Source organism: Pelobates fuscus, chromosome 9, assembly GCF_036172605.1.
Source record: "Pelobates fuscus isolate aPelFus1 chromosome 9, aPelFus1.pri, whole genome shotgun sequence".
Classification (NCBI taxonomy): domain Eukaryota; kingdom Metazoa; phylum Chordata; class Amphibia; order Anura; family Pelobatidae; genus Pelobates; species Pelobates fuscus.
In genome coordinates this window covers 144279471-144302358 of record NC_086325.1, presented here as the reverse complement: position 1 = coordinate 144302358, position 22888 = coordinate 144279471, and the positions used below count along the sequence as shown (strand labels likewise).

Genomic DNA, 22888 nt, shown 5'->3' with positions numbered 1-22888 from the left:
CTGCTTTAACTGGGTATAAGAGGTGATTTTGGGTCTGAAAATGCTGGAGCTCTCTCGCCATGCGACTGTTCAGCTCGGCTGCTTGGCTCCGCCCCCCCCCCCCAAAAAAAATACAATTTTAAAGAATATTTTTCGAATTAACTTTGCCTTTCTCTTCTTAAAGTCCAGATATCAACACAGAGTAATTATTTTTTCTTGGTCAGAGACTTTCCATCAAATATTCTAATTGGAATAGTTAAAAAAATAATAATAATTTGTGTGCCTGTTACATCCTCCTCAGAGATCTTATTCATCATGTGACTTGAAACTGGTCTTGAAAGCGCCACCCTTGAACCCATTAAGGAAATATATCTGCATTTAACTCTTAAAACAGTGTTTCTGGTGGTGATTACATCTGCAAAAAGAGTTGGGGAAAATATCATATCTATGCCTTTTCCACCTTATACAGTCTCCCATGCCGTCAGTGGTTCTACACGTTGGACCCTCTTTCTGAAGAGATTCTACAATCAACTAGGAAGTTGTTTATAACACATTTTGCAATAACCCCAAACTCTTCAAAAAATAAAAAAAATTCTATATATAGTGGAACCTCGGATCTTGAACGTTCCTGTTCTCGAACAATTTGGAAGTAAAAAAAAAAAATTTTTGTGGGAAAAAATGTCTCGGTACGCGAACGATCCTCGGTACCCGAACACATCATGCGGCATTCACAGAGGGACACAAGTGTGGGGAAGCATGTGATACAACTGTGAGATGAGGAAATATGGGCAGATGGACTATGTAAAGGGAGAGAGGGGAATATAGGGAGAGGAAAACCGGAGGGCAGAGGGACACAAGTAAAGGGTGAAGGAATATGGACAGAATTATTATGCAAGGAGAAAGAGGAGATGGACACCAGAGGACAATGGAACACGAGTAAGGGAAGAGGGACTATGTACATAAGGATACAAGCAGAGGAAAGAGGGATATTGAATATTTTAAACCTGATACAGCCATTTTATATGCTTTTATATGTAATGCCAGAACAGTTACCTTTCCCCATCCATGTAATTTTGGGGGTCTGGAACGGATTAAACAAATTTACATTAATTCCTATGGGAAATATTGATTCGGTTATAAAACAAATCGGAACTCTAACAGCCTTCTGGAATGGATTAAGTTTGAGTTCCGAGGTTCCACTGTACTTGGATTCTCTTGATGTTTCAGTTAAATATTCTTGCTTTATCTCTATGGTACTTGTGCTGTAAGAGCGTTAAAACAATTTTAAAAAAAAACCTATACATTCTTTTTTTTTTTTTTTTCTCTAGTAGCTGCAGTAGTTTCCCACCCCCTCCCTTTATTACATTAATTACATTTAATATTTAGCTTGATTTGGTTGTCCTTGTGTTCTTTGGTATAGCTGAGGAAGGGAGTATGCCAATTTAAAGGGCAAGTAGCAGTGGATTGTATGCTGGCTACCTGTCCTACAGAGGAATATACTCTATGGTACTACTGCGAATACTAAGGGTTTTATTTTTACAAATAAAGTAAAAATCGTCTCTTCCCATGTGTTTGTGAAAACATCTGAGGTCATGTCAGTTACATTAGTTTCCTTTCAGAGTGTGGTATTTGTTAGTCCTATAGTTTCTATGTTTGAAAAGCATTGTGTATTTAACTCCTTAAGTACCCCTTTAATGATTGTCCAAGTTATCAATTCTTTGAAGAACCATCACATCCTTTGTTTGCACATCTCAATAAGTAACTAAATGTTAGCTAGGATTGTTCTACCTTGCTTACCTTTTATAGATTAGATTGTCTCTTTAAGAATCCTGTTTTAATATGGAATGTCCAATTTATTTAAAGACTATAAGGCTGGTTGCAGCTCCCAGTGCCGAGAGCAGGGTAGTCTATGCTGGTATTGAGATTCTAAATTCACCTTGTTTCTGAAAAGTCCAATATTTGGTCTCCAAAGGATTACTCTAACCAAAAACCATTTTCTCATAAAACACTGTTCTTGGTTAGGGAAACATTTGCTGTGCTGGTCTGTCCCCAAACATAATGAAATTAGGCTAAAACTTCTCTCCATTCCAGTGCCGATACCATGTTCTCCTGCTGCCAGATCTTCAACTGCTCATGTCACCCCCCAAACAGAAGGGGAAGAGATGTCAAGAAGAAATGGCTGAGGGCACCAGTTGCACATCTGGCAGCAGTTGTGTTAAAATGAAACCCTGCACATGCAGACCCCAGGCACCATGATAATTTCAAATCAGTGAAGTGGTAATGGTGCTTGGGGTAACCTGTTAGGAAAATTCTCTGAAGTTACAGATTCTCTTAATTCCTTAAGTGAACACAATTAGTCATGTCAAAATTGTCCTATAAAATTATTTTTTTTATAAAAAGTCATATTGTGTACATAATATGCGCCTGTTCGAACACAGCCTAGCATAAATGCTAAAAATCCCATGAGGCTGTTGATGTAACACATAATTGGTATGCATATGAATGCTCAACATAATAGGAGGAAGAAATGCCCTAGCATGTATATAGAGTTTGCTTGGAAATGCGGAAACAGAACTGTCACCAACTCATAGGTGTCAATTCTTCTTTAAAGGGTAGTAAAGAATTTGCTATAGCATAGGACTACACCAGTGTTATGAACAATGTGTTCAGAAAGTGGCATAGAAAAAAGCAAAGGTTGAAAACCAGGTTTTAAAGGCATCTGTAATTACCATAACCACTACAGTGCGCTGTAGTGGTAATGGTGCCAGGAGTCCCCAGGCACCATCCAGTGGTAGTCTGTCAAAATGTTTACAGAAGTACACTTACCTTGCTGTCTTCAGTACCACCTCCCTTTCTTGTTGATATGATAAAACAGATGTTCATGCTTCTGCCTTATCATAGTAACTCATACGAGTTTAAACTGTATTCATTTACTTTATTTGAAACTCTACAATGAGGTCCTTTATCATGCCAGAGGCTTGTTTAAGGCTGAACCGTTGCTTGAACACCTACATTCAGCGTCTCCATGTTCTGCATGGAGGCACTGAACGTGTATTTATTCAATTCATCTCTGAGAAAATGCTAATTGGCGCTGCATGGTATTTTGATGCACATGCGCAATACCCTGTCAAAGCTGGGAAAGCATTGAATTGGCTGAGATAAGGTTTAGCCACTCATTCCGGTTTGTGGAGTCTGACCTGCTGGTTATGTTTAACCCAGCACTGTTTGCTGAGATTAGACATGCGAAAGTCACTAGTTTACACACAGATTTGCATCTGTGTTTCAATCTCCTATTAAACTTTCTAATTGCATACTGTGTAAGGGAAGGGTCAAGTAGCATGTTTCAAAGCTCTCTGTGCACAGCTTCAGTTCTGCTTTTAGACATGGTTTCTAGGACATTTAATTATCATCTCTATAATCTGCTGACTAAACTACAACTCTTAGAAACCTGTGCTTTCTGGTGACTTGCATAACTGTTAATGGATACTGCAGGTTAGTAGAGAGGAACAAAAAGTTTGTGACATGAGATCTGTATGTACCTGCAAGAGAAGGCACTTGAAAATAGGGAGGTATGGAAAGTGGAACAAGGGTTAAGGTGAAGAAGACCAACACTTTTTTTTTTTTATATACTAAGTAAAATTTAGCATGAATAGTAGAAATACTGATAATAGTTTAGGCTAGATAACTATAAAATGCATAAAACCTGTGTTGGTGCGTGTATTGCTAATATCTGTTCTTTTACGCAAATTCCCAAAATTTTATTTTTATGCCAAGTCCATTTATATCATGCTGATTGATACAGGTGTATTGACTAGTCCTTTTTTATTTTAAAATCAAGAAATTGATGTGAGCAATCACTTGCAGCATTCTAGAGTGATATGCACACTTCTAGCAAAATGCTCTAATTAGTTTTAATTAATTGCCAGATAGGAATCACTATTTTAATACTCACACTTATTAAAACACAGTTTAAAGAATGCATTGTTTATTACAGCCATGTGTGTATTTATGGCACATTTGAGCTGGAGAGGAACATAGCAGGAATGGTACACTGAAAATCACTCTTATATGTTATAACTTTATGCACAGCCATGGCTGTGCGTAGTGTTTTCCAGAGATTGACACCAGAGAAGGTGAGAGTGGCCTGTTTTTATCTGCACGGAAATGTTGAACAACTCTCAGATTTCAAAAGAGAATTTTTTACTTCCTCCTTTATCAGAGAGTCTGGGGGCAGGCTTAGATATGCTGTGATTATTGCAAATTGTGCATTGTTTAGTGAGCACAAAAATCTTTAGTATAACAGACTTGCAGAAACAAAAAGTACAAGCTTCCAAGACTTGTGTTTTGTCTTGAACTGCGACAGTTAAGGCCTATGGCATGCCTTGCATTGTAAGCAAAGCTGCTAGACCAGTATAGGCTGGCCGAGTAGATCAGTGAATTCACAAGTCTTATAGCATTGTAATTGTTGTGAATATATGAAAATATAACTTTGTTACCAAAGTTAAAGGTACACTATAGTCACCAGAACAACTACAGCTTATTAAATTTTGTTCTGGTGATCATTACCATCAGGCCTTTTGCTGTAAACACCGTCTTTTCAGAGAAAATGCAGTGTTTACATTACAGCCTAGTGATAACGTCACTGGCCACTCCTTAGATGGCTGTTAGAGATCCTTCCTGGGTCATGGCTGCCTAAAATGTATGCAAACATTCAGTATCTCCTCCCTCTGCATGCAGACACTGAACTTTCCTCATAGAGATTCATTGATTCAATTCAGCTCTATGAGGAGATGCTGATTGGCCAGGGCTGTGTTTGAATCATGATGGCTCTGCCCCTGATCTGCCTCTTTGTCAGTCTCAGCCAATACTATGGGGAAGCACTGTGATTGGATTAGGCTACCACTTCTGATAATGTCAGCAGACTGCTTGTTTTTCTGAGGCAAATAGCATGCAGAGTTACATCTTTAGGCTTGAATACAGTAAGATTTTGCTATATTTATGGAGGCATGAGGGGCGCAGGGGGGTTAAATGGTGATTTTAACACTATAGGGTCAGGAATACATGTTTGTGTTCCTGACCCTATAGTGATCCTTTAAATAAGAACAGACATGTATACAATGCAATTTATTATACAAAAAGATTTGTCACATTGTCATTAGATAATCTATTTATTTCACAGAAAACCTTATGTTTGTAACAAGGAACCACAAATGTTTCCTTTAAACCGTTCAAAAGAGAAGACCACAAAGCCTAATATTTAGACTCTATGTCCTTTGGGACCAATTGCCCATGCAGCACTCCCTAAAATCACCCAAGCATCCCCTCCACACATACCCACAGTACCACACACACACACACACACACACAATGTGACATAAAGCTCACTTGTCTAAAAACCTGAAGAATATCATACATATTTTGCTCACATTTATTCAATTTTTTTGTTTCACGGTTACCTTTTGTCCATCTATTATTGGCCGTCTGGACTGCAGAGTATGATTGGTCAATCATATATCTTGATCAAAGGGACACATATTTCAATTGGTGATAGTGCCTGGAGTTCAGTGTCATGGACCCTCAATTCACTGTTAAACAATTTTTCGAGTAGATTAATACTGAATGAGGCTCCCTGGCCACCCACATTCCAGCCCCTTGTGGAGATGTGACTAAGGCAGAGGTTACACATTTCCTTGTAGTCCTACAGCTCTGCAGTCAGCTGACACTCTAAATTAATCACAAACTTCCTCATTAGCCTAAACCGCACAGAGGGGATGGTTTGCTGGGGACTCTCGTTTAGCATTACAACCTAAAACGCCAAAAAACTGTTTAATGCCGAATGAAATTATGGCACTAGTGACACTAGAACCAGTTTTAATGAGATAAATCAGATGCAGTTAGTGCCTACAATTTCTCTGTAAGTGAAACATGTACCCTAAAGTCCATTGCAGTGACACAGAATATTCACATATGGTAAATAGCCTTTCAATTTGTTACATGCATTTAGGGCCTCAAAGGGTAAACCTTTTCTTGATTAGTGCAAATGATTGCTTATGGTTAGAGGTTGCTCACTGGAATCCAGCCAGCAGTGTCAGACATTCCTCAGACTTCAAAAGGGTGAGCAGCATTACTGGAGGGATGATTCAGGATGGGTGAATCTATTTCAGAGGGAGAGTTTGGGGGAGGAGAGGGAAGGATTCAGAGGCTGTATACATTTCATTGACATACTTGGGTTTGCAGTTGATCTTGTTTAATTTAACCATCCCACCCCCCACCCCCCTTTTCATGTTTTTTTCTTCTTTTTTTCCTTCTCTTCAGTAGAGAAAGAGTTAAGGTATTCGCATGCTTCATTAATGAAACTCTAAGAACTGAATGTGTCCATTGGTTGTTTTATGCACAGATCCTGTAACTACTGCATAGGGGAGTCATGTTACTACTTTTGAGCGTGAGAATATTTTTTTTTACAGATTTTTTGAAAACGTGGTTTATTAAACGTTCTACCAGTGAGAATATATTGACTCTCTTATTTTCAAGTATGTTGTCTTCAGTTGTGTTGAGTTGTCTTTTTGTTTTGTGTTTTTTATTTATTTTATTGTTAATTGTAAGGAGTAAACTGCAAGCAATTATATGTATCACTTTGTGTGTTTATGCATTTCCCTCGTAATCTAAATTTGCATATGTGGGTATTTTACATTTTATTTTTTAGTGCAAATGCATGGCATTTATTAACCTAATCACTACTAAAAAGTACAGCAGGCATGTGACAGAGAAACCCTGCAATTGGTTGCTTAGGAGTTGAGAGAATTTTTTTTTTCTTTTTTTTTTTTTTTTAAATTCTTTATTTTTCAAGTTGCACATAGTTAATTAACATAAACTCTTGCACTTCCCCAATAGCAAACACAAGATTGTCAAAATACATTTATGAACAAATATAGGGCATAGTAGGTTACTGCACACATTTTTTTTTTTTTTAAGCTATTTCACATGGTATTCAAACATGTCTAGGATATATAACAAAGCTAAAGACGTGGTTGATGTAGGTTACATAGACATGAGTGGGTATGTGAGTGTAATGCTTAAAACATGCTGATGCGTCTTGCGTTATGTAATAAGCAAGTAGGTTGTTCGGCTAGCAGGTATGTCATTGAGAGATTATTTAGTAACAGGCTATCCGATCTGCTGCCTAGTAGGTGCTGTAATTGCTACTTATCACGACACAAAGATAAACAAAAAACACAAGAAAAGCCTAGATGAAAACAATGATAAAAACATGCTGATAACTGAGAGTATTACTACCCAGAGAAGGTCCACTGGCTACAAGCTATGCATGCTTATTAGTGGGCTTCGCGTTTCATAAGGAGAAAGGGGGGGAATAGCGCAGAACTAGAGGGATTACTGGGCTCTCAGTCCTGTAATCATCCGATGCCTTTCACCAGCAGGTCACGCTGTGGCCGGCTGTCAGGGTCTTCAGGACCGGTACAGGCTGTGTGTTTTGTCGCTGTCCCCCAACACCCACCGTTACCGGCCCTCCTCACCACGGTCAGGCTGTGTCTTTGACGGTCCGTAGGGCGCTGGAGTACCTGGGTGCTTGAGCTGGTTGCAGGTAGGTTAGGTCGGCAAGTTTTCCTTCTGGCAGGGATTCTCCGTGTGTGAGCTCTACGAGCTGGCTTTACCCCTGGGGCAGGTGGAGTAGGATGCTTGCGCCCTTTTGCTCTCAGCCCAGGAGAGGAGCCGGCTGTCTGCATAGAGCTGGGGGCCTCTGTGGCACCGGATGCTGTGAGTGTGTTGCTGCTGGCGGGACTCTATTCGGGTCCAGAATGCCGTGCACAGGGCATCAAATGTCGCTTAAAACTTTGTTTCCCAGTGGAGCATGTGCTCGGTCGGTCGGTGTGGCGGCCATTTTAGCTTTGTCCCTCTCTTCTTGTCTGTACAGTAAGTTTAGGCCGTTATGCCTTGTGTTCGTGGTTGCAGTCTCTGGTGGGGACCGGGATATCCCCCACCGGTCCAGAGGGGGGGGGGGGAGTGAGAGGGAGACCTGTTTGCCTACTCTGCTTAGCCGACCAGGGTATCAGGAGAGCGGCCGCCTCTCCTAGGCCCGATCCGCCTGCAGGCCGCGGGGTCAGAAGTTGGGCGTTCAGGTGAATAGCTGCACAATTTTGGTATTGGCGAGAGAAATTATTTTGATTTAATAATGTTTTTTTTTTTTTTCAGGGGTTTGGGTCATTAACTGGAAAATAAATTGATGTGGCGCATTCACTTTCATATTACATTTTTTTCGAATTTAAATGTTATGATATATATTGACAATTTTCGTATTAGTTATATGAAAATATTTTCTGTTTGCAGATTAAAACAGCAGTAGACAACAAAACTGAAGAAAAATGGCTACTGACTCAGGAGAGTCAGCAAGTACAGACGAGTCTGACAAACCAGCTGGATTCTCAGCAGAAGAGAAGCTGGCTTCCCAGGGCACTTCACTGGTCCATCAGGCAAGCATGGAAGAGCATCAGAAACCTCATTCGTCTTCTGGGACCAATGAAAGAAAGCGTTTCTTCAGAAAGAGTGTGGACATTACAGAGGATGACCGGATCCTAGAACCTGCAATGAAAGAGGAAAATAAGAACAGTGACGGTGTTATCCAGCAGCCTTTGGAGGGTCAGTCAGCAAATACGATAGTTTTAGAACAGGAAGGGAAGAATGAACCCAAAGCTGTTTCTGAGGCTTACAAAGACTCCCTTAGGGAGAAGAGTGAGAAAGAGATGGAAGAAGAAGCAGAAATGAAAGCTGTGGCCACCTCTCCAAGCGGCAGGTTCTTGAAATTTGACATTGAATTGGGCCGTGGAGCTTTCAAGACCGTCTTTAAAGGGCTTGATACTGAAACATGGGTAGAAGTTGCCTGGTGTGAACTACAGGTTAGTCTATTTGTTTTTATTTAATCTAGTCCCCCTCCTCTAATTTCTTTCTCTTCTGGTAAATTGCATAAGATTTAGAATTTACTTGTCCTATACAGCACGTCACAACACACTTGTTTATGCATGTTTTGCTCCTTTGGTGTAGCTTTCAGTGGGGAAAGCTTGACCTGTATTTTTCCTGAAAGCTTTTTTTTTTTTTTTTGCAGCAAGGGCATATAGTAGTACATACAGTACTCCCAATGTAAACAGTGGGAGAACAAGATATTTCTGAGAAATGTCCATAGTCTTTATGGACTTCCTGTAATCTTGGAGATTTGCTGCAAATGAGTATCAGTTGTATTCTGTAATGTATTTACCAAGGGGGGGGAAGTGTCAGCCTTCACTTTGTGTGTCATAGCTACTAGTTATGGGCACCCTCTGAATAAATTATACAATGGACAATTATATTTAAGGGTGCCTTTTTTATCTGACTAAACATGATCAAAGGTAAGTGAGTTTAGTTAAGAGGAGAGGGAAACCTGCTTGTTGCATAATGCTGCCACCAGTTTACTTTGGTAACTGATTGGTTTTTCTCTTTTGAATGCTTACAAGCTTCAGATTAAAGAAGCAGAAAATGTTGAAAGGGTTACTCCAAATACAAGACCACTTGAGTGAAATCTGTGTGCAACATTTCAGTATAAAACCCTTCACATGCAGAGATATCTGATGCAGTTTTTGGAGTCGCAAGTCCACCTCTGGGCAGCGTCATTAGCCAGGATGGAATGAGAGTTCAGGGCTGCTAATGTTAAAACTGCATAATATATGTCAATCTTTGAACTCCAACCATGCTAGTGAAGGACGTCTATTGGCAGCATGGAAGCAAAAACTGCTGCAGGGCTGTATTTTTATTTTTTTAAAATATTTTTTTGCAGCTATGGTTTCTGTTATGCACACTGTCCTACCATTGTTCTAGGTTATACAATGACTGCAGTAACCTCCTTCCTGCACAAAGCCTGCCCTGAAAATTTGCTATCTCCGTGGCAGTGCTCAGTAGTGCTGGTACTATATGTGATTTTGGTCTGGTTCAAGAACTAGTATTATGAGCTTGGATTTTTTGGGGTTTACGAATCTAGAGATCCTGCACTCATTTTTTTTTTTCTTTTCTTCAAATCACGAGATTCAAAAGTAAAAAAAAAAGAACTAGCGGACAGCTAATTGTGAATCTGAAATTCAGTTTATAGGATTATTCTAACTGAAAAATTGTGAGTAGATAAACTAAATTCTATCAAGTTTCTTGTAATTTTCTTCCTTCAAGGTAGTTGTGTGCATGCAGTGGCTCGTAGACTTGCTTTTGATCACATGTTGTAGTTTGGTGTAATAATATATGGAAAATTGCTGATGTCAGCTGAATGCCTTAGACTATTCCTAAATTCCAATATATTTTAGTGACAAATAACTGAATGGTGTTTAGGATATTTTTCTCTTTGTCAGGAAAAGGCTTCTTGACATTTTGAAATGAAGATGGGCAGTTTGTTTTAGTAGGACACATGCAGAAAATTGATATGTGGCCCCAAGGCGAACTCTCCTATTGCACATATGTAGTGCAAAAAGTTAGGGCTGGGGGGGCGGAGCTAGCGGAGCAGCGCGGAGGTCGCCATCTACAATCGCTCCGATACACAAGCGCAAAAACAAGTGAAAATAAAACAAGCAAACAGACCACCAGCAAAAAAGAGTCGCAGGAACTAATTCCCGACACCCAGCGGCACCCGCAGATACCTTTCTTTCAGACATTGGGCACAGAACGCTGCACTAAAGGATCTGGGGCCTACCGCACACGCGACCAGTACCAGACCAGGGAGCTGTCGTCGTGGCTCGGGGCAAGCTCCCAATACTCTGAGGAAGATTTCTACACTTCAGAAGAAATGGGACGGAGATCCCTCAAACAGGCCTCTAGCGCCCTCAAACCGCACCGGGACATAGGCAGCATGCTTCAATTCCCCCCTCCTGCACAGACCCAAGCCGCTGAGGCGGTCTCGCCTGAGAGGTCAGAAACAGGCGACTCCACACATAGCATGGCCGCGGTAGGCACTGACGCCGCACACACACAAACCACTACTGAATCACAACCGGCAACTAAGCAGGACATACAGAACATGCTGGACGGACTCCAACAGAACTTACAACTGATGTGGCAAGCTGACCTGAAGGGGCTAGCAGCGGAGGTACAAGCGGTGTCGGCCCGCACCCAAGCCGCAGAAAAGGAGGGGAGAGAACTATGCCAAGACCTCACCTCCCTTAAAAACACGGTCACTCAGATGCAAACGGCGCAAGCTACCGCCAGCAGACAATTCTCCATACTAGATGACAGGGGCAGGAGAAAAAAATTAAGATCAGGGGAAGCGGTGCTGCTGGACGAATTGCCTCACTTTATAAGGCGTTTAGTGGCCTCACTCCTCCCCAACAAGCAGGCGAAATACTTCACATTTGACGGTGTATACCGCATCGCCAAACCCCAGCAAGCACCAAAGGCAGCCCCACGCGACATCATCTTGAGATGCCAATCCTTGATGGATAAAATTGCCCTAATGACTGCCGTCAAAGGGAAATCACCATATGACTTTGAAACGCACCACCTTACCTTTTTCCAGGACTTGAGCAGAGACACTCTATTGTGGCGCAAGAGCCTGCAACCCATCACCGCCACCCTGCAAACAGCGGGCATCACGTACAAATGGGCAACTCCCAGAACACTGTGGGTGACCAAGAATGACCAACACTACAAGATCTCCACTCTGAAAGAAGGCCCAGCCTTACTGACCACGCTGGGAATACCCACCGATGCCACAGTACCAACCGCTGCCCACCCGGGGCCCACGCCCTGACACCCATATGAACTATACTACAAGTTTAACAGTAATGTCGTTACCATTGATTATTTTGTTTGGCTTCATTTGTTTACGGCCACGCTAAGTTACTCACGACCCCAAGGAACCTAGTCCCAACCATTCCGGTGGGCATTAGTTACACAGTCACCTCAATGCCTGAGGTTAAAAGGCATGGTATACCAAGGAGCACCTTCACAAAATAGCCGTTGAGCCCGGCAACCGAAATAGACTAAACCCTATAAAGGCACAGATGCATATAAGCTCCGTATCATATTATACTCTCACATAGACGAAACACAGACGCCTTGCCCTTCACTCGCTACTAAACCCGACATAACTCAAGCCATGTACAGGGCCAGGCATTTTATGAGTCCACACCCTGTACCAGGGACCCAACACTGCTTAAGTGTCCCATTGGGATAACACTAGGCAAATTCGCCTCACTCACCACAGGTACAGCAAGACACATCACTAGAACTACACAGCCTGTGTTCTTAAGGATAACATTTTTTGTGCAAACTTGAACATGGCCCAACAAATACAACAACTAAACTGTGATTGTACCAGATGCATACGCTGTTGTGGCGTCTTTGACCATGTATGTATTACTGCAAAAGCACCAAAAATAAAGATTTCAAATACGAAAAAATTAGGGCTGTGCAAATGTTCCTGTAGGTTCTAAACCGGTTCTGTTAACCAACTACTGTTCTCGAGTCCAGAAATAGTCAGTATGTTTTCTTTGCTCCTGGGTTACAGTCATGGGAGCTTTATACATAGCTCCTTCAAAAGATATGTTGGGTGGGATACAGTTTTTTTAATCTTGTGAAAGGCATAGAAATAAACGATCAGTATTTATGACTAGTCCTGTTCTGACACTTTTTTTTTTGTTTTTAAAGCCTTGATGACAAAGACTAGTGCTAATTGATGTAACAGGAGTTACAGGATGTAAGTTATTCTATCGCACATGGGTGCACAAAATAATTAAAAAGGATGTAGGCATGTATTACCAATAATTTTTCGGAAAAAAACACACACTGTTTGAAGATAATTACTGCATTCATAAGGCCAAGTACAGTTGCTTTGCATGGTCATGTTACATGGGCTGTGAAGGAAGAATTTCCAGCAAGTGATGGCCTTGTAGTTCCTTAGCCTTTTTTTAGTTCTACAGTTGCTGCTGTAACACATGGATGCATATCCTTTACCGAAACCAACTAATGACTAAATTGTTGTGCCACTTTTAAAGGGACACATGAAGCCTATAACCACTAGAGTTCATTCTTGTGGTATTGCACATGGAAGCTATGGGTGCTATCCCTGTGGTTTTTATTCAAATATGTGTACATGAAAACCGTGACAACCAAAAACCTACAGAGCCTTCAAAGTGAATCTACCTCATCGTGTCTGTATGATTACAGATCTAGAACCTAGTAGGTGCTCACATGAGCCATGAGTGCAATCAAGGAGCATAAGCTCCAGCAAAAAGTAGCCTCTTTTTTCTTTTCTTCTTTTTGTTGTTGTTGCAAGTATATAAAACATGTACTATATTCAAACAGTTAAAGACATACGATGCTATGATGCACTATATGTGAGGTGACAGGTATGGCTTTATACATATTAAAGGGACACTATAGTCACCTGAACAACTTCAGCTTAATGAGGTTGTTCAGGTGAGTGCTACAGCTACCCGGAGCCTTTTTCTTGTAAGCACTGTATTTTCTGAGAAAATGCAGTGTTTACATTGGAAGCTTGGAACACCTCTTGTTGCAGTCAATCAGACGGCCACCAGAGGGACTTCCGAGTTCAGAGGCCCTAAAAAGGCCTCTCGTCCGATGCATTCTGGGTGAATGCATCAGACGGGCTATCAGCACACAAAGCACTGTGAACGCGCTTTGTGTGCTGATAGCCTGTCAGCACTGCTGCGGGCGTGGCTTCAGCTGACAGCTTCAGCTTCAGCTGACAGCTGAAGCCCGAACCCACAGGGAGCTGACTGTCCACAATAGTGGTTGAAGGGGGGGGGGGGGGGGGGGAGACCTACTCTCCTTCCCCCCCCCCCCGGCCCCCACCGCTGTGCGGCGGGTGGGGGCCCTAAAATTATCAATAAGGGGGGGGACCTACTGTCCCCCCCCCGGCCCCCACCCCTGTGCGGCGGGTGGGGGCCCTAAAATTATCAATAAGGGGGGGACCTACTGTCCCCCCCCGGACAGTAGGTCCAATAAGGGGGGGACCTACTGTCCCCCCCCGGCCCCCACCCCTGTGCGGCGGGTGGGGGCCCTAAAATTATCAATAAGGGGGACCTACTGTCCCCCCCCCCCCCGGCCCCCACCCCTGAGCGGTGGGTGGGGGCCCTAAAATTATCGATAAGGGGGGGGGCCTACTGTCCCCCCCGGCCCCCACCCCTGTGCGGCGGGTGGGGGCCCTAAAATTATCAATAAGGGGGGGACCTACTGTCCCCCCCCGGCCCCCACCCCTGTGCGGCGGGTGGGGGCCCTAAAATTATCAATAAGGGGGGGACCTACTGTCCCCCCCCGGCCCCCACCCCTGTGCGGCGGGTGGGGGCCCTAAAATTATCAATAAGGGGGGGACCTACTGTCCCCCCCGGCCCCCACCCCTGAGCGGTGGGTGGGGGCCCTAAATACAAAGGGGGGGGGGACCCTAGTTAACCCTCCCCCCCCCCCCCCAAAAAAAAATTATCTCCCTACCTACCCCCCTCACCCTAAAAATAATGAGGGGGGGAACATTAACTAAAAACCTGTAAAAAAATAAAAAGAGATAAAAAAAACTTACCATTCGATGTTTTCTTTCTTCTAAAATCTTCTTTCTTCAGCCCAAAAAAGGCCAAATAAAAATCCATAATAACCGACGCAATTAAAAAAAAAAAAAAAAAAAAACCGAGCGCAAAAAAAATAATCCATCTTCACCCATGGAGGGCTCCGCGCAGACTGAGCTCCGCAGGGTGGGCAAGGCTTATAAAGCCTTGCCCCGCCCTGCAATTAGGCTAAGAACACTCTGATTGGTGGGTTTAAACCAATCAGAGTGCTCTTTGTCATTTTACAAGCGTGGGAAAGTTCTTTGGAATTTTCCCACGCTTGTAAAATGACACAGAGCACTGTGATTGGATGGATTTCAAGCCATCCAATCACAGTGCTCTGTGTCATTTTACAAGCGTGGGAAAGTTCTTTGGAATTTTCCCACGCTTGTAAAATGACACAGAGCACTGTGATTGGATGGCTTGAAACCCATCCAATCACAGTGCTCTGTGTCATTTTACAAGCGTGGGGAAATTCCAAAGAACTTTCCCACGCTTGTAAAATGACAAAGAGCACTGTGATTGGATGGCTTGAAATCCATCCAATCACAGTGCTCTGTGTCATTTTACAAGCGTGGGAAAATTCCAAAAAACTTTCCCACGCTTGTAAAATGACAAAGAGCACTCTGATTGGCTCAAACCCACCAATCAGAGTGTTCTTAGCCTAATTGCAGGGCGGGGCAAGGCTTTATAAGCCTTCCCCACCCTGCGGAGCTCAGTCTGCGCGGAGCCCTCCATGGGTGAAGATGGATTATTTTTTTTTGCGCTCGGTTTTTTTTTTTTTTTTTTTAATTGCGTCGGTTATTATGGATTTTTATTTGGCCTTTTTTGGGGCTGAAGAAAGAAGATTTTAGAAGAAAGAAAACATCGAATGGTAAGTTGATTTTATCTCATTTTTTCTTTTTTACAGGTTTTTAGTTAATGGTCCCCCCTCATTATTTTTAGGGTGAGGGGGGTAGGTAGGGAGATATTTTTTTTTGGGGGGGGGGGGGAGGGTTAACTAGGGTCCCCCCCCCTTTGTATTTAGGGCCCCCACCCACCGCTCAGGGGTGGGGGCCGGGGGGGACAGTAGGTCCCCCCCTTATTGATCATTTTAGGGCCCCCACCCACCGCTCAGGGGTGGGGGCCGGGGGGGGACAATAGGTCCCCCCCTTATTGATAATTTTAGGGCCCCCACCCGCCGCACAGGGGTGGGGGCCGGGGGGGGACAGTAGGTCCCCCCCTTATTGATAATTTTAGGGCCCCCACCCGCCGCACAGGGGTGGGGGCCGGGGGGGGGACAGTACGTCCCCCCCTTATTGATAATTGTAGGGCCCCCACCCGCCGCTCAGGGGTGGGGGCCGGGGGGGGGACAGTAGGTCCCCCCCCTCATTGATAATTTTAGGGCCCCCACCCGCCGCACAGGGGTGGGGGCCGGGGGGGACAGTAGGTCCCCCCCTTATTGATAATTGTAGGGCCCCCACCCGCCGCTCAGGGGTGGGGGCCGGGGGGGGGACAGTAGGTCCCCCCCCTCATTGATAATTTTAGGGCCCCCACCCGCCGCTCAGGGGTGGGGGCCGGGGGGGGGACAGTAGGTCCCCCCCCTCATTGATAATTTTAGGGCCCCCACCCGCCGCACAGGGGTGGGGGCCGGGGGGGGACAGTAGGTCCCCCCCCTTTTTGATAATTTTAGGGCCCCCACCCGCCGCTCAGGGGTGGGGGCCGGGGGGGGCAGTAGGTCCCCCCCCTCATTGATCATTTTAGGGCCCCCACCCGCCGCACAGGGGTGGGGGCCGGGGGGGGACAGTAGGTCCCCCCCCCATTGATAATTTTAGGGCCCCCACCCGCCGCTCAGGGGTGGGGGCCGGGGGGGGACAGTAGGTCCCCCCCCTTATTGATAATTTTAGGGCCCCCACCCGCCGCTCAGGGGTGGGGGCCGGGGGGGGACAGTAGGTCCCCCCCCTTATTGATAATTTTAGGGCCCCCACCCGCCGCTCAGGGGTGGGGGCCGAGGGGGGACAGTAGGTCCCCCCCCTTATTGATAATTTTAGAAAGCGAGCTGAGCTGTCAGTCAGACAGCTCAGCTCGCGAACGCGCATTCCGCGCACATGCGCGGTAAAGCGCTCAGGTTCTTCATAGGGCGGCACTCAATGCCGCTCTATGAAGAACGCGATTGGTCCAGCGCGAAGCCGTCCCATTGGGCCCCGCGATTTCGTCATTTTGACGAAAAAGGGGGCGCGGCCTAGCGGGGAGCTCGGCGCTGGAACGGAGGTAAGTTTTTAATATAAAAACACCGATTTTTTTTTTTTAATTAATGAAAGTTCATATAAAAGCAAGAAGGAAGGCTGGGGGACCTGTCTTTCTTGCTTTTATATGGTGACTATAGAGTCCCTTTAAGCAACAGTTTCGAACTAAAAGCAAAAACATATTAAGTATTTGTTGTGTAAATCACAGGCTAAGTATCCGGCTATGGGTTTGCGCCTCGGCTGATTATAAAACATATTCGTACACAGATAAACTGTCTAGAGCAAGGTAGGTATTAATACATTGTATCAGGCAAGGTACTAAGCTCTTAGAGGTTTTGTAACACAAGGGTTATTTGCTATGAACATGTTAAAGGATTTGGGTAGACATGAGGTGAGAGAACCAAGCATAGTTCTTGCTTAAGTTAGTTAGGTATACCTGTCTATCCAGTGATGTGCACTGCTTGTGTGTTTTAGTGGTGTGTTCTGGTAGGTTGATGCATAGGGTAAGAAAGATGTAGTTTCGCTAATGACCATTCAGAGAGTGATCGATAAACATAGGTGATTATAGGAATTGCAGCCTAATAAGCATTTGGTAGTGCGGTTACGTTTTTCTCAGCAGGAGATGTGGGTCACGGCCACTACTCTTTGGTGTGAAGAGTAGCCTACGTGTGAGGCAGGATTAGTAGGTTATAGTAAAAGCGTGTCCCTCCCGCACCTGTACCGTTACCCATTCCCTGTGCTGTCCTTCATGGCGGCATACGGTGTAATTGTCCCTATTGTCCTGTGTTGGCCACTCCGCCTGCCCCAGGCTCTCACAAGGGCCCTTGTGGAAATATTGGAGGCATTTGTGCGGTGTCATAGCTCCATTAGGTGGTCTAGAAGGCTGAGTGTGCCCTCGCTAGTGCCGGTTAGCTGTTTTGGTGGTGTGAGCTGTTGTGTGTTCAGTTTGCTTGTTGCCCGTGCCTTGTTGGTTTGCGGGTGACTGTGGTAGCCTTAGATGGGTAGTGCAAGTTGGAGCGGACGGTTGCCCTCTGTGCGGTCTGCCAACACCATGGGGAGTCTATCACACGCTGGGTAACGTTGGAGGGCGGGGGGTGGGGAGGGGCGGCTGTGGTGCAGTGTTGCCCGGAGTAAGGTGTAGGCCTAGGCTTATGCTTATAGGGAGAGCGGGGACTCAATGTGTGCAGCCGGGCTCGTACATCTCTACCTGCTTCCTGAAGGTTTTGTTTGTATGTTGTTGGGTACTCACCTGAACTTGGCTAGCAGCTATCAAACGCTTAAGAGACCTTTTAAAACTAAGAACATGATAAACTATCAAATAACATGGGTTGTCTGCAAGGAAAAGCAGCAATTTTGTTAAGGTGTAGTTAGTCCTAGTATTGCAGGCCCCCTGGGTCGCTTCAGGAGGTGGCTACTGCGTGTGCGTCTGTCGCAGCTTCTGGGGTACGAACAAGATCGTTGTGGCAGGGTTCCAGGTTCGGGTCAGGGCCTTGGGTATCGTTGGCCCGGTGGGAGACCCAGTGTGTGTAGGAACCCCTTGGTGCCGTGAAGATCTTGGATGGGGTAGAGGGTGTAGTCGTGGTGGACTTGTAGTGTACGGGGTGATGTGATGTTGTGCGCGCGTAGTGAGTTTGTGAAGGGCTGGAGGGTGCGAAAACATGCCAGTGTGCTCCCCGACAGGCCTGGTAAAATGAGAGCTTCATGGTCTCAAACGTGTATGGAAAATGGTGCCGGACTGTGGCGATGACCTCCTGCCTGTCTCTGCTCTTTTGAAACCGGATCAGCAGATCTTTAGGTGTTGAGGGTGGTGCTTTGACCGGCTTTGATAAGCAGAATACCCCCTCCGTTTCCACTGCCCTTGCCTGTTTGGGCGGCAGGAGTGCCATCAGGATTCTTCTCACCAGATGTGTTAGTTCTGCTTCAGGTATTTCTTCAGGCACTCCCCTGATATTGATATTTAAACTTTGTTTTTGATCCTCTAGTGCTGAGAATCTTATTTCAGTATTTGCATCTTGTTGTTGTAGTTCGCCCACCGCCTGTTGGAGGAGTGCTGTGAATTTTGGCAGGTATCTTGCTCCAGTGTTCCTAGTCGGCCCGTCAGGCCTCGCAGGTCTTGGCGTAGCTGAGCCATATTAGCCTGTAGTGTTTGCTGTAGGCCTGCCAGCAGTTCCTTGATGACCGCTGTGGTGACTGGAGCCGAGTCAGATGAGGGAGGAGGCCGTTTGAGAGTCGGCAATACAGGTAGCTGTTCCTCCGCTGCCTCCGTGGAGAAATCGTCTGACTCGTCTGAGCCGTTGTCCATATAGGCGCCCATCTTGTGATCCAAGGCGATGTTAGCCTGTCTGGTGATCCGTTTTAGGTGCCCGAGGTGGTCTTTGAGTCTCAGAATTTATCTGTAATTAGCAGTTTGGTGCAGAGCTGTGGCGGCCATTCAGGTTCGCTGCTTGGCTCCGCCTCCAATGCACGTTTTTATAACCTGCAATTGCTTTAAAATGTGATGGTGAGCTTGTTTAGGTCTGGTCCAGTTTGCTGATCGTCATGGTCACACCAATAAGTAATTTCAAAAGTTCTTCTACTCTAAATAAACAGTTTGTAGAAAATGTTTCTAATCTTTTGGCTGCCAGTTTCCCTTATTTTGGCATCTTTTTTTTTTTTAATTCTTTATTTTTGTATTGACGTATACGTACAAGTATTTATCATGTAATAACAATTTGCATACATCTTAGGACAGTTTGTTAACATTTGCCATGCATATCTATGGTATGTGTGCTATCCAAACTTGTATTACGTGAGTGAGTATGAGACGTATCTGTATTTACGTGTCATGTGTGTATCAAGTATCTGTCTGTGTTTGCGTTATGACTCCATCTCAATATTAATTTTAATTATTAAACTGAGTAATGAAAGAGATAACTAGTGGTATTTTGGCATCTTTGTCAGAGCTTTAGTGAAATCGGAAATGATGGTGCCTTTCCTCAAAATAGGTCATCATTGATATAATCATTAATCTCCGTTTTTAACCTTTGTAGCACTGTTTAAAGATTAAAGACAAGGCCATTTTTATTATAAGTAAGCAAATAGAGGGCTGTAAGAGGAGTTAAGCAGGATTTTGTATGTTGGACATATTGACCATTTCACTACACTACTTAAGAAAAGATCTATAAAATATTTCTTGCTGTCTGGGTATGGTCATCTTCTTCAGAGGATTAACATTTAAACGGGGCAATATTGACAGTACGGACTGTCACCTTGTAAATGTTGATAAAAGCATGGGTCTACTTAATAGTTTCTAATAGATTCAAGACATTTCTTTCTATACTACTGATGATTCGCACTCCCAATGTTTTTAATTTAGAGTTTACTGCATGAACAGTGAAATATGATGTATTGAAAACAGATTTGCTGAATGTAGTCAACCTGTGTTGATTATTACCATGTTGGAGAAGTTACAAGTTTAGTGAATTAACACGGACTTTTACCTTCTAGCGTGCTAGTGAACAGGTAGTTCACAAACATTGGAGATATGGGGATAGCCATCCCTTCTATTATGTGACAGCTTGCAGGTTTATTAGCATATTAGAACCAAAAACATTACTACAGTGGTCAGCAGAAAACGAAGAGTTGTAATATTTAGAGGAGTTGACCAATTGAATTCAAAGTATTCCTTTTTCCGTCATTTGTATGCAATCCTCACGTTGATGGTAGCGCACAGAGAAAATAATTATGGTCTTGACCACTTGCCAAGCTATAGATTCATTCATACTTCTTGTTTTTTCCTGCCCATACCAGCTATTCACAATGGTACAGACACCAGTAATCCAAATCTGCCACACAACTCCTTCCCTCTTGGCTTTACTGTGAAAGGAGAGCTTTGAGTGCTCTCCTTGTATTACTATTGGTGGGTACTTGTACAGAAAAATTGTTATAATATACCAGCGGTCACATCCTGAGATTGCTTTGGTTGCACTTAAAGCTGTTTAACAGCTTCTGCAGCCAACTTCTATCAACACTTGATACCAGGGGTTCCCAATACATTTGACATAGTGTCACACTCTGACACACACACACACACACACACACACAAACTTTGACACACACACACACACACTCTGACACACACACACACACTCTGACACACACACACACACACACTCTGACACACACACACACACTCTGACACGCACACACACACACACTCTGACACACGCACACACACGCACACACACACACTCACTGACACACGCACACACACTCACTGACACACGCACACACACTCACTGACACACGCACACACACTCACTGACACACGCACACACACTCACTGACACACGCACACACACTCACTGACACACGCACACACACTCACTGACACGCAGGCAGACGCGCGCAGGCAGACGTGCGCTCTCTGGCGCGCGCTCTGGCGTCAGAGCACACGCACGCTCTGACGTCAGAGAGCACACGCACTCGCTGACGCACACGCACTCGCTCACGCACTCGCTGACGCACACGCACTCGCTGACGCACACGCACTCGTTTTTAAAATTTCACTCCACCCAGCCTCCCCTACCTTTTGGGAGTGCTGGTATGGAGTTTCTATTTCCCTGGGGACCAGTGGGACTGCTGGACTGAGCGGCTTGTGCGCAGTCCCTGGGGTCCAGTGGGGCTGCTGGGCTGAGTGGCTGGCGTACACTGTGGGCGGCGAGGGAGCAGTGATCTTCCTGCTCAGCTCCCTCGCGTGCCTCTTTGTGATGACGGTGCAACGTCATATTTCGGCATCACTGCTGTGCGCGTGAAGGAATGGAGCAGGGGAGAGTGCTCCCTCGGCGACCGCCTCAATGATTTATTAGCACTTAAAATTAAATAATAATAATAATAAAGGAATTGTGTGTACTCACACGTTTTACACCTGATACCAAATGCAAGACTGCACACTGTAGGTATATCATCTAGCATGCTGCATCATTTTTCCTGCTTGATCCTCTGCTGCTTTTCTTCTTGCATTATACTTCAACTGTAAAAAGCAGCTGAAGCCAAAGTAACCCTTTTGTTTATTTAAAAAATGTTTGTACAGGATGTTGGCAGTGATATGTGCCAGCTCAACATTCGCAAAGCTCCTAGTTGACAGCAGAGGTCCACAATACAATACATTGTAGTGTACTGTGGTTATATAACAAAAACAGACCATGCCAGGCATGAAAGTTTTCAATGAATTCAGAGATTATTAAACAAATGCCTCAAAGTATATATGCACATTAAAGCAGTCAATCAGAAAAGTCACACTGTTGACTCTTTGGGTGTTTAATAACTTTAAAGCTGCACCACTGTCTGATATTATACTGCATAACACTGAAGAGAGAATATTTGTGTGAGGTTACACCTAACTTGTGTACTTAACAAAACTGAGAGATGACTTGCTGCAACGATTTAATGAATGAAAGGCTTTTTACTGAAAATGTCCACATGATAGCAGGCCATGCTGTTGCTAGTCACATGCTTCCCTGCATAACTTGACCCCACAATGAAGTGATTCTGTGTAACCATATATACCTCTAGAGATGCTTGTCACACATTTGTGAGCTTCATATGTTCTAAGCAATTTATTCATTGAGTTATGCAATAACACACACAGATATCCCTATAATTGTGGTCATATCTAGATTGTTGTTTTTTTGTGTGGAAAGTATACATTTTTATTGTAATAAGATTGATATAGAAAAAGAGAGGAGTGAATTGGGAGGACTCTTGGGTCCCCGTCACCCTGGCATAGTTTACAACAATCAGCATCATGTATACAAATCGAAAGGCTAGAACATCAAGTAACGTTTTCTAGGACAAGTGTGGAAAAGTATCGTTATATAACTGGGTGCTTGTCAATGTTCATGGTGTCTGTTGTTGAGAGATGCAGTTTGGTGACTTCTAACTGGCCATCAACCTGTCGAGGAGGGATTTGGCAATCTGTTGCAACATGACATAGCGGGGACAACACTATTGTTGTGCCGAACTGGTCTCGGCATATCTAGATTAATGTTTAGATGAGTCATTCAATGTAACAGAAGACTGGTTAACCGCTATAGCGGTCAAACAACCAAGGGTACTGATGACGAC

At 44.3% G+C, this 22888-nt stretch overlaps 1 protein-coding gene across 1 annotated transcript in view; it reads left to right on the top strand.

Annotated features, from left to right (window-relative positions):
- The window catches only part of WNK3 (WNK lysine deficient protein kinase 3), a 138795-nt gene that overhangs the window by 8774 nt on the left and 107133 nt on the right, over positions 1 to 22888 (top strand). The window contains exon 2 of the mRNA XM_063433473.1: positions 8323 to 8888. Coding sequence (XP_063289543.1) covers positions 8358 to 8888 — 531 coding nt within the window. The 5' untranslated portion in view covers positions 8323 to 8357. The remainder of the gene's footprint in view (positions 1 to 8322; positions 8889 to 22888) is intronic.